Source organism: Furipterus horrens, unplaced genomic scaffold (assembly GCF_987537825.1).
Source record: "Furipterus horrens unplaced genomic scaffold, mFurHor1.1.pri manual_scaffold_2, whole genome shotgun sequence".
NCBI lineage: Eukaryota > Metazoa > Chordata > Mammalia > Chiroptera > Furipteridae > Furipterus > Furipterus horrens.
The window spans coordinates 143,626,008-143,638,077 of NW_028327172.1; the positions used below are offsets into that span (position 1 = coordinate 143,626,008).

The 12,070-nt window shown below is 43.0% G+C and overlaps 1 protein-coding gene across 1 annotated transcript; it reads left to right on the top strand.

The window, feature by feature from the left end:
• The first annotated feature begins 3,423 nt into the window (after nucleotides 1-3,423).
• On the top strand, nucleotides 3,424-11,802 carry VIM (vimentin). Its single transcript, XM_090266568.1, has 9 exons — nucleotides 3,424-4,029; nucleotides 4,712-4,772; nucleotides 7,540-7,635; nucleotides 7,723-7,884; nucleotides 8,378-8,503; nucleotides 8,844-9,064; nucleotides 9,530-9,573; nucleotides 9,952-10,037; nucleotides 10,935-11,802. Exons 1-9 carry the CDS (start codon nucleotides 3,467-3,469, stop codon nucleotides 10,974-10,976), a joined length of 1,401 nt encoding a protein of 466 aa, XP_090122694.1. The 5' UTR covers nucleotides 3,424-3,466; the 3' UTR covers nucleotides 10,977-11,802.
• Nucleotides 11,803-12,070: the final 268 nt, after the last annotated feature.

Below are 12,070 nucleotides of genomic sequence, written 5' to 3' on the forward strand. Positions count from 1 at the left end.
TGACATCACCACAGCTTGCAAATTCCAAAATCACTGCTAGGACTTTAGATTTAATCATGTTTATGCCTGGCTTACAAATTGTACTACTGTTTCCTTATTTATACACAACTTGCCTCATGCAGTGTTTGAAGCAGCTTCATAGTCCAGCATTTAAAAATACTCCTAAGGTAGGTTTTCACAGCAATCAAAAAATAAATATGAAAACCCAGAAAGCTATGTCTGTATACTGTTTACTTCCATAACGTAAGAACATGGGGTACATATATAGCAGGATTGGTTATGATAGTCAAGAACGTTAGTTCTGACAATGATCCCCCTCAATGATGACTGTCACCCATTGACTGAGGCACTGTGCTAGCCACTGTATAATTTATCTCACAATGAAATTAATTTTTCCCAAAGTCTCATACAGTCGAAATAAGTGAGTAAAAGTGAGTTTGAAACCCTCAGTCCAACCCAAGCTATGGCAATTTCTAATAGCAAAGACATGCTGAACACTGTGTGTGTGTGTGTGTGTTTGTGCATGCGCGCACATGTACTATATGGCAGGTGCTATGGTTTGAATGTTTACGTCCTTCCTCCCCTTCCAAATTCATATGTTGGAGGCCTGCTCTCCAAAGTGATGGTTTTTGGAGGTGAGGCCTTTGGGAGGTAATTAGGCTTATATGAGATGTGGAAGGTAGAACCCCACAATGGGATAGTGCTCTTACACGAAAAGGGAGAGACCAGAGCTTGCTCTCTCCCCAAAGTGAAGACACAGTAAGAAAGCAGCCGTCTGCAAACCAGGAAGCAGATCTTCACCAGACACCAAATCTGCCAGCACCCTGATCTTGGACTTCCTGACTCCAAAACTGTGAGAAATAAATGTCTGTTGTTTAAGCCACCCAGCCTGTGGTATTTTGTTACAGCAGCCTGAGCTACAAGTGCAAGTGGACATATCACAGTCCTGAGAACACAGAGGGGACAGTTTAGAAAGGAGAAGGGATCCCCCGGAGATGATGAGGAGGGCCACAGTCATCCCAGAGGAAGTCACTACAGCCCTGAGGAATTTGCTGTGGTCACCAATACAGCACACTGCCACACCACACCAGATCCTTGCCCTCATTTTCCATGGTGAGTCAGTCAGCAAGCATCCTCTGATAGCACTGCCCTGGGATCAGCATTTTAGGTGGGAGTAAGGTCTTCCCCCACACTGAGATGGCTTTTTCTCATCCTAAGGGTTCCAGGCAAACTCACAATAGTGATATTTGCTGAGCAGTGGCATGAATAAAGGTCTCTCAGAGAGCAAAATGGAAGTATGGAGCATCATAGCTAGTCTGCCAGGGCACGGAGCCCATGGACTGCTCCTTGGAAGGAACTCACAGCCTCCACTAACCAAGAGAATTTTAAAAAAAGAAAGAAAAAGAAAAATCCACAGCAGGAGAGCTGTGCAGCAAAGGGTCCTGCACAGCGCGACCTTGGCAGCACCACTGGCCAAAACTAACTGAAATGAAGTAAACAAAATACTGCCTAAAAGTGGTTTGTACTGAGAAGCTAGAATAAACCCTTCGTTTGATTCTAACCTATTTTTTTCTTAAATGCCAGGTAAGCTCCAGTACCTTTCCTGCCCCCCCCCGGGGGGGGGGATTTTACCCTCCCCTATCTGTTCACTATAGAATCAAGAGGGTTTGGAGTTCATCCTTTTTGTACTTCCTAAGTCCTTTAAATATTTTTTAAACCAAACCCCTGTGGTTTTTAAATTAAATAATAAAAAGACTGGCTTGCCTTTGTTGTCTCCATCTCCCTTTAGAGGTAACCATTCTGTTTTGCATGTTACTAACACTGCAACAATAGCTTTAGAGTGATTTACCTAGAAAGGCATTGGTGGTGGATCTGAGGAATCTGAACACTGCCATGGTGCCCTGGACCGACCAGCAGGTTTTTGCTCTGCAGTTTTATCTGCACAAATTCTGGAAAACAAGCCAAAATGACTTGTGATATTTCCCAGTCAAGTCACCAAGACCCTGTAGTGGGCATTGCTGAACTCAGATGAACACGTAAATCTATTTTCCCCAAACATTCTGACATTTGAGTTATATAATTGCCTCTCGTTAATCAAACTGGAGTTTTAAAGCAACACCTAATTAATTCCATAATTAGCGCAGATTATACCTTTAATGACTTCCACTGTAACACAAAAACCAATGATCACTGAATTTGATTTTGAAACCACAGACTCTGAATTTCCTCTTTCACCCAGAACTTTCAGATAGTGTTCAAAGTCGGGTGTGGTTTCATGGCATGTGGGGGGTGGGGGGATGAGAGGAGACCAGAGGGAAGGGTGGGAAGGAAGTTGGCAAAGAAAACCTGTTAGGGACGCCTATGGAAGATCTGCAGAAGTTTCTTGTTAACAGGTCCGCACGTAGGAGTAAGATCAGGCTTTGGTGAGTTCTTAAAAACTTCGAGGCGCTCTAGTCTCCCCCGCAGGCGAGCCGTACACAAAAAAGCAAAGGCTCAGCTTCAAGTTGGGTAAAACTTGGAACGAACCTCGCGCAGGACGTGGATAGACCTGAGTCAGTCCCGTCTAACGGTTCCCGAGAACCGCTAGGAGCCCTCAACTTCGGGGGCAGAGGGCGTGGTGACTCACAGCTTGTGACTCAGGGACCCCACCCAGATTCCCGGGCCTTACACACCGCCGCCCAGCAGCTCGTGGGGTCCAAAGCCGAACCAGACCGTTAGGTTTCTAAACAGGAACTGTCAGACAAGAGGGTTTAAAGACTTGAGAACCCAAACGGTGCCCCTGGCTAAGTGCACGGAGCACAAGGCTGCGCAGGGCAGACCCTGCGTCCTGGGCAGCACCATTCAATCTCAGGCATTCTTTGTTTCACTCTGAGCCTTCCCATCGGCTGGATCCTTTACTCCCCCTCTTCCTGTTCCTTTGCCCGCGGGTCTCTCCTCCCGCTCTCCGCAGGCAGATTGCAGCCCTGTAGTCGCGCGCCCCTCCCACCCGCGCGCAGCTTGCCAAGCTTCTTTGTCGCGGTGCCCCGGACCCCTTTGATCCAGTGTTAGTCCCGTTCCCTCACCACTGCACGACCCCGCCTTCTGCAGCACTTAGAGAGTGAGCAGAGGTTGGGTCATCATCAGGGAAGCCCCCGAAATTCCCAGTCCAAACAAGAAGTAACTAAGGGGACAGTGCCCAGTCTCGAAGAGCCCAGCAGTTGGGAGGAGAAGGCTCGAGGGCGCCCCCGCCCCAACTGCCGTCCCACCCCTCCCGCTACTTGCCGGGTCCCCATTGGCTGGGATGGCAGTGGGAGGGAAGGTACAGGTTATAAAAAGTGCGCCCTCGGCGGGGTCCAGTCCTCTGCTACTCTCGCACCGGGGTCCTCGCGCCAGAGACGCAGCAGCGCCGACACCCACCGCGTGCCTCGCTCGCCTCTCCGCCAGTCCCACAGCCGCTGCGCCTAGCCCACCGCCACCCTCCGCAGCCATGTCCACCAGGTCCGTGTCCTCCTCTTCCTACCGCCGGATGTTCGGCGGTCCCGGTACCGCCAGCCGGCCGAGCTCCAGCCGGAGCTACGTGACCACGTCCTCCCGCACCTACAGCCTGGGCAGCGCGCTGCGCCCCAGCACCAGCCGCAGCCTCTACGCCTCGTCCCCCGGCGGCATGTACGCCACGCGCTCCTCGGCCGTGCGCCTGCGGAGCAGTGTACCCGGCGTGCGGCTGCTGCAGGACTCCGTAGACTTCTCGCTGGCCGACGCTATCAACACCGAGTTCAAGAACACCCGCACCAACGAGAAGGTGGAGCTGCAGGAGCTGAATGACCGCTTTGCCAACTACATCGACAAGGTGCGCTTCCTGGAGCAGCAGAACAAGATCCTGCTGGCCGAGCTCGAGCAGCTCAAGGGCCAGGGCAAGTCGCGCCTGGGGGACCTCTACGAGGAGGAGATGCGGGAGCTGCGCCGGCAGGTGGACCAGCTCACCAACGACAAGGCCCGCGTCGAGGTGGAGCGCGACAACCTGGCTGAGGACCTGATGCGGCTCCGGGAGAAGTAAGGCTGTGCCCGCGAGGGGCCCAAGGAGGGAAAGAGGGGAACGCCCCCCACCCCTGCGCCCGAGGTGCTGCCACGCCCTTGGGTTGCTTCCGGCTGCAGCGGCTGCGGCTGCGGGGTGGGGGTTGGGGTGGGGAGTGGGGAGTGGGGAGTGGGGAGAGGGACTTCGGGGGAGCGGGGATGTGGCTGCAGTGGCGCAGCCCCGCCGGAACCCAGAAGTTACACTTAGCGTTTCCCCTCTGCCCCCACTTGTTGCTTAAGTACGCCTGTTTCAGTTTACAGATTTCTGGACTACCACTTTGTAGTAGAAGGCTCTAAGGCAGTATCTGCAAACTTTTAGAAAGTTTCCTGGCCCCCTCTGGCGGGCTGCCGGCCTGAGGGCGGAGGAGGGAGGAAAGGGGTGGCTGTGCAGCAGGAAAGACAAAGGGTTGCCGAGGCTTCTCGGGGTGGGGTGACTGCGCTCCCGTGCAGGTCAGTGCGGGGATGTGATTGCTCTTCCACGCTGCAGCCCTAGTCCAGCTAAAACTTGCACAGTGCGGCGCTGCGCTTGCAGGCTGCCTGCGGAGGTGGCGCATCAACTCTAGTCCCGCAGACCTGCGGCGGCTCGGTGGTTGGGTGTGGCCGCCCCGCCCCTGGCGGTTGTTTCCCGTTTCCCTTTTGCTCATTGTGCGACTGTTTTCAGGCTGCAGGAGGAGATGCTTCAGAGAGAGGAAGCGGAGAGCACCCTGCAGTCCTTCAGACAGGTTTGTACATCGTCTCCCACTCGCAACCACTGGACCACACCCACCCTACCCCGTGGGGGCGGGGGAGGGGAGGACTGATTGAAAGAAGGTGAAGGGATTAGTCAAAGAACGTGTATGAAGGACCCATGAACAACAGTGAGAGGGTGAACTGGGTGGAGGGGGGCGAAGGAGGAAAAAGTGGGACAACGGCAAAAGCATAAACAATAAAATAAATAAATAGATAGATAAATAAATAAATATTACTTGCCCCAAGTCTAAATAGTGCAAACCTGCACGTCTGTATGCAAGGCCCCCTAGTGGCAGAAAGGCCCCAGGGTGGGGCTTCTGGGGATTAAAACTATTGGATGATTTAAACCGTTCCTTAGGACATAAAGAGAATGTTTGATTTCTTTTACTTTGTTTCCATATTTCTTCCAGAGAAATTTTTTTTCCGTTTTGATTCTGTAACACATTGATATTCTGATTTACAGCAGTTACAGTTTGAGTTGGATTGTGGCTGGCTAAGTTAGCTAACTTTTACAAGGCCACAAAAAGCGCAATTCTGCCCTGTAGTTAAAAATGTTAAGCGTGTTGGAGCATAAGAAACTTGGTTTAATTGGCATCAAGCCAGAAAGTTTCTTTTCTCCCCTGCAAGTTCTATTGTGGCGCTAAAGTTAGATGGAAGTATCAGTATGCACAACTATTTTGTGATCTAATAAGGGTGAAAAGGAGCCATCTGTCCCCTGGCTGAAAGGTATTAATGGTTTCTCTGGGCTTCACTATGGAATGTAGATACAGACATTCTGGCTAGTGTGGTGGCTCTGGACAGAAATAATAGGAGTCTTTGTGTTCTTAGAGAAGCTTTGCAACAGGCTACTTTCTTATTGAATATGTAATGATGTAAGCACAGTTCTAATTGGACACAAGTATTTGCTAACATCCCATATCTAATATCTGGCCCAGACTTCTGAAGTATGTGATGTGAGTAGTTCTTAAAGCTACATTCATGCCTCACATTTGGAAAGGCCTTTCTTTATTAGATCCTTATATTATTTAGTATTCTCTCCATAAATGAAGAAGAACCCTAAGGCTGAAAAATGAAATTTAAATTAAAGATATTTTTTCTCCAAAGTTAGATGGACTTAAAGGATTTTTTAACTTAAAATTAGAATCCAAAAACAGAAGAGTTCCAGCACAGTTTTATTCTTATGGGGGATTAGCTATAAAAACACTCTCGTATGAAAAGTCTAGAATAACATTTTAAGCAGAAATACGTTTGCCAAATTAATTTAAACGTATCAGTGTGTGGTTCATTTTAGTCATTGAGCATTTATGATCATTATATTTATAATGTTTTCTGCAGAGTAGTGAGTTAATGTAAAACAATATTAGTTTACGAACCATGGGTATGGACTTGGGGGGGGATGCTGGAGGAGGGAGATACTGGGTGGAGGGGAGTAAAGGGGAAAAAATTGGAACTACTGTAACAACATAATCAATAAAATATACTTTAAAAAAATAAATAAATAAAGCCAGGATGAGGTAGGTTCTTTTTAAATATAAAGTGACATTTCCTATTAAAAAAAAAAAACATTATTAGTATAAACGTCTATTTAGGGATTAGGTAACACCACTCATATTCTCTTTAATGAAGTAGAATGTCACATTGCATTTTTTATAGCGGCTAGTAAATTATCTTTTATATCTTTTTGAGGGCTTAGCAACAAGCAAAAGTAATCTTTTTCTCAAGCCTGATTTTGTTTATCATCACTACTTTCTCATTCACATTTCCATGAAGGGGATAGAAGGGTCTCAACATTTTACTATTAAAGCTGTAAACTGTACTCCACATATAATAACCTATAAAACAAGAAGCATAAAAATCCTTATAATGTTCCTTTGGGGGAATAAAATCTGAGTTGCAAAATTACACATTTTTATTTGGAATGTAGTAGTTTACAAATGGTGGAAACTCAGAAGGAGTGGTGAAGCAGCAAGAATTCTACATATACAATAATTTCATTATGTTTAAGCATTTTGACAAGTCATTCTGAAACAAGCTAAGAAACTGAGGTGACAGACACAGTACTAAGTAAAACGGATGGACACACCCTTGTAGGATGAGATAGGAGTTCAGAAAGAAAAAAAACCACCAGAGAAAGAAAAGCAAATACAGATTTATGTTTCTTTTCCTGATTTGCCTGACCTGCATCTTTGCCAGCGCCCATCCTAAATTGGATATAAATCTAGTCTTGTAACATGAATGTCAGATGACTACGTATATGCTTCGGGTCATAAGGATTCATTTCAGATGATTTGAGTAGAGAAACAAGAGCTTAGGTATACACAAACTTTTCATGCAGGAATTTCTGTTCTACATGGACTCGTATTGATAGGATATCTGGTCAACTCCTGTCACCATGTCATTTCATGACATTACCAAAAAAATTAAAAACCTTAAATGTTATGGCATTGATTTTCTAGATTTAAAATAAGTTCACTAGTATAATGTACATTCAGTAGTAATTCATTGAGTGCAGTTTACCATGTTGCTATACATTTATTTATTTTTAAATTGTTAACTACCTTGAATATAACGCAGTGGGTAACAATTCACATCTATTAAGGAAAGAAAACATAGTATATTGAGCACTGGATGATTTACAAACTTATTCAAAGGCCATAAATTTGTCAAAATTCTTTTTATAGTAAAGACAACCAGCTCATAGAGTTACTGTAAAATAAATAAACTTTCTCCTCCTCCATCTCCCATCTTTTCTCAAAATAGGATGTGGACAATGCTTCTTTGGCACGTCTTGACCTTGAGCGTAAAGTGGAATCCTTGCAGGAAGAGATTGCCTTTTTGAAGAAACTCCACGATGAGGTAAGTGGAGTCACCTTCTGTGAATGAATGCGGGTGAACCTGTTACCATACTCAGCATGGCTGACCTTCTGTCTGTTCTTTCTTTAGGAAATCCAGGAGCTGCAGGCCCAGATTCAGGAGCAGCACGTCCAAATCGATGTGGATGTCTCCAAGCCTGACCTCACAGCTGCCCTGCGTGATGTACGTCAGCAGTATGAAAGTGTGGCTGCCAAGAACCTTCAGGAGGCTGAGGAATGGTACAAGTCCAAGGTATGAAACAAGTTAGTGCGACTAGAACAAAAGAAATACATTTTGTTCTGCAGACACTGTACCTGCTTCTGATTCCTAAATATCCTTTAGCTCCCATCAGAAAGCTGGCTTTAACTTCAAGTTCAAGTTTCATTTGTTGCTATAGCCTCTACCACTGACAGCAGATTCCCTTTCCATTATTCTTCCTTGATTCTACTGCATAGCAAACTCCAATGCCATGCTCTTGACTTCTGCCCTTTTAAAATAAGGGTAATAGAGTGAGTTTCTACTTGAAAAGATCAGTGTCAGCATTCCACTGCTTTTTGTCTGGTTTTCAAAACAGAAATTTAGACATATTTTGGCAGATGTTGAGATTTGAACTTAAGATATAAATTTGGTTTGTATCATCCCTTTGTTTGCTACCTTTAAGCTTTCTCGCTTGCTCAGATAAGGTAGATTCTTAAATGGAATCAAATCACTCAGATGATCTACATTTCTAATTTCTTTCTGACAGTTTGCTGACCTCTCTGAGGCTGCTAACCGAAACAACGATGCCCTGCGCCAGGCGAAGCAGGAGTCAAATGAGTACCGGAGACAGGTGCAGTCCCTCACCTGCGAAGTGGATGCACTCAAAGGAACTGTGAGTATCACACTGCAATAAAAGAGGGAAAATAACTCACTTGGATCTATTCAATTGACCAAGCTCATGGCGGTGACATTTAAACAGAACTTCAAATGAAGAGAAATAGATATTTTTATCCACAGAAAATGACAGATGTGAAAAGTAGTTGTGATCTGAAGGTTTTAGCTTATATTATTGTTTCTATTAAAAAGAATCTTGGTACTTGTATTCTCCACCTAAAATTGGAGCATTCATCATTTCCCACTAAGGGAAATGGTTCCAAGTGGTCTGTAAGTGGTTCTGGAAATAGCTGGGTTTTCCTGGGAAGTAACATTGGAAGCCTTTTTCACCCTTGCAGAATGAGTCCCTGGAACGCCAGATGCGTGAAATGGAAGAGAACTTTGCTGTTGAAGCTGCTAACTACCAAGACACTATTGGCCGCCTGCAGGATGAGATTCAGAATATGAAGGAAGAAATGGCTCGTCACCTTCGTGAATACCAGGACCTGCTGAATGTTAAGATGGCTCTTGACATTGAAATTGCCACCTACAGGAAGCTGCTGGAAGGCGAGGAGAGCAGGTATAAAACAAGGACCACTGTGTGCATGAATTAACAGCTGCCATTTGCTCAGTGTTATATTACTCACTTTATATAGTATCTCGTTTCATCTTCAGACCATTTCTTCAAGGTAGCCGCTTACCACTTTTTATAAATAAGGAACCTTAGGTTCAGAGAGATGAGTAACCTGTCCTAGGCAGTTAATTAATAGCAGAGCTGGGATTTGAACCTATGATTCTGTGAAAGCCAATGCTGTACCCACTCTATGAGGCCTCCAGCTCATGCCCCTATGGTGAAGTGCTTGGAGTAAAATATTTGAATGTACTAGTGAGATCTATCAGGAGAAAATGTTTCTGAAGTAATCCCTCATTTATGAAATAGAAGAGAAAATGTTTTTATTTGATGAAAACTAGAGTATATAAATTCATTTCTTATTGTTTGAGTGATTTTTCAAAAATTTTATGGATTTTCTTTTATCTTTTGTAGGATTTCTCTGCCTCTTCCCACCTTTTCTTCTCTGAACTTGAGGGGTAAGCATTTTATTGCCATTTATGAAAAATTTTAGCAATTTGCTACCATTCTGTTTATAAATCACTCGATTTTAAAATAATACTTGAAAAATGCCATATAAGAAAAAGTTCTATAAAACATGATTTTCAAACTGCCTTACCTTCTATGCAAACTCCATTGGACTTACTCCTAATGGAGCGTACACTTTGTAGTTGATCTCATCCTGATGCTACAGTGGTGTCAGACTGGGTTTTAAAATAGGTACTAGTCTTTAGAATTATTTGGGGAGTAGTGCTTTAAACAATTGTGAACAAAAATCATAATTATTTGGGAAAAATGGTTACTTGTGTTTTTGCAATTTCTTTTTTATTCATTTTGGGCCTATTTTCCTTATTCAGAAACCAACCTGGATTCGCTCCCTCTGGTTGACACCCACTCAAAAAGAACACTTCTGATTAAGACTGTTGAAACTAGAGATGGACAGGTTGGTATCTTTAAGTCAAAACTAGAGAAATCTCAGATAGGCACTGATATCCTTTTAAATAAATTAATAAGTCTGGCTCAGATACAGCCAGCTAATTTGGGGAGATTTCAGTTTCTCTTGTGCCTATTAGAAAGAAAAGTGGCCTCTTCTTCTAAAACTATACACAGCCAACTAAGTATTTGGCTCCTAATTGTGAAGGTGAGATAGCAATCTTTCCTACAGTCCAAAATTAGTGATTTTTCTAAGATCCTTAATTTAAAGTTGGAGTACAGCTTCCTTAAGTTACTTTCCAGACTAGCTTTATGAACTGTTCTTTACACTACAAAAAATGTCTTGATCCTGAACATATGCCCTTCCCTAAACACCCCTGGGCTCTTATATAATACAAGGACATGCCATATGATCAGGTAGTTTTCCAGTTACCTCTCTGCTAGGAAAGAAGTGGTCGAAATTTATTGTAGTCATCCTGTAATCTTCCCTTGCACACAAACCTAAAAGTGCACACACAAAAAAAAAAAACCTTAGAAATGGTTGAAATTTATTATAATCTTGATATAATCTTCCCTTGCACATGAACTTAAAAGTATTTTAATTGCTTTCCAACTTTGCTGCATAGAATTACTACAGCATCCTTCCTCATAAACACAGGTTTTTTTCAAAAGTGTCTTTTTTTAGTCATAACATCCCATTGGATACTTACTTTGCTTATAGGTGAAGAGCATCTTATATATTATCTGTCTCACTAGTTGTGACCCTTTGTCACGTGGAACCAACATAACCTTCCGACTTTCCCAATAAATTACATATAATTAGGATTTTCTTTGTTGAGCTTTATGGGGTAATCTAATCTTTAGCATGTGGTATTATATTTGATTTGAATTTTATCTTTTGTAACAGGTCATTAATGAAACTTCTCAGCATCATGATGATCTGGAATGAAAATCGCACACAGTCTGTGCAGCAATATATTACCAGCAAGAATAAAAAACAAATCCATATCTTAAAGAAACAGCTTTCAAGTGCCTTTCTGCAGTTTTTCAGGAGCGCAAGATAGATTTGGAATAGGAATAAGCTCTAGTTCTTAAGAAACAACACTCCTAAGAGATTTAGAAAAAAGTTTACAACATAATCTAGTTTACGAAGAAGCCTTGTGCTGGAATACTTTTTAAAAAGTATTTTTGAGTACCATAAAAACTGCTTTTTTCCAACAAGTATCTGACCAATTTGTTTCTGCTTCAATAAATCTTTGGAAAACTCTTGATGTCTTACTTATTTGAAAATATCTATACAGTTCTCTAAATTTTATAGAGCTCTATCTTTTAGTTAAATATTCTTGGTCCTTTTTGTTACTTTAACACAAAATATCAAGTTCAGTTTAATTTGATTTATGCTTGAGGTATAATTCTTATTTTGGTCATTTGAGGCAGACTAAACTTCCTTTTAATTAAGTTTTTTATTTGCAAATAAATGATACATATAAAAAAAGGTACAAAAATGATGATAGGTCTTTTCATAAAATGAGTTCAGCTGGGTCTTAGAGTTCTTTCTAAGTCCACCTCTCTGAAATGTGGAATATGAGCTGGCCTCCCTTAACGGATGGTCAGAAATTTGCCTGTCATGGGAGGCCTCACAGAGGCCCGCCTCATAGGAACTCAAATCTATTTAAATCTTTTAGCTTTAATCATACATTAGCATTTTCCTTATCTCCCATTTTGAAAAACTAATAAAAAGAAGCTATGTCTCACTATGGTGAAGCAAAGATTAATGCTTGATTCTTTTATTTATAACAACATTAATTCAAGATTAAAAGATAAAGTAAGGGATGGGGGAAGGAAATGATGACATAAAGTTAAGTGTGAAAAAAAGTTACCAAGGGGACTACGAAGTCCATGGAAATAATGTGAAAATTAAATCCTGCTAAATTTTCTCACAGTACTGACAGATGGAAGAGGTGGCTGGTGAATGAGACAAGGGTGTGATTTAGTTATAGCATGACTAACATAGGACCCACCTTCCCATGGCCAACCTCCAAC

What these genes read in the sequence shown, in the direction of transcription:
- VIM (XM_090266568.1), top strand. Translation starts at nt 3,467, where the DNA reads ATGTCCACCAGGTCCGTGTCCTCCTCTTCCTACCGCCGGATGTTCGGC. An exon ending in TGGATGCACTCAAAGGAACT is followed by an intron (nt 8,504 to 8,843) that starts GTGAGTATCACA and finishes TCACCCTTGCAG; the next exon opens with AATGAGTCCCTGGAACGCCA. An exon ending in TTCTTCTCTGAACTTGAGGG is followed by an intron (nt 9,574 to 9,951) that starts GTAAGCATTTTA and finishes TTCCTTATTCAG; the next exon opens with AAACCAACCTGGATTCGCTC.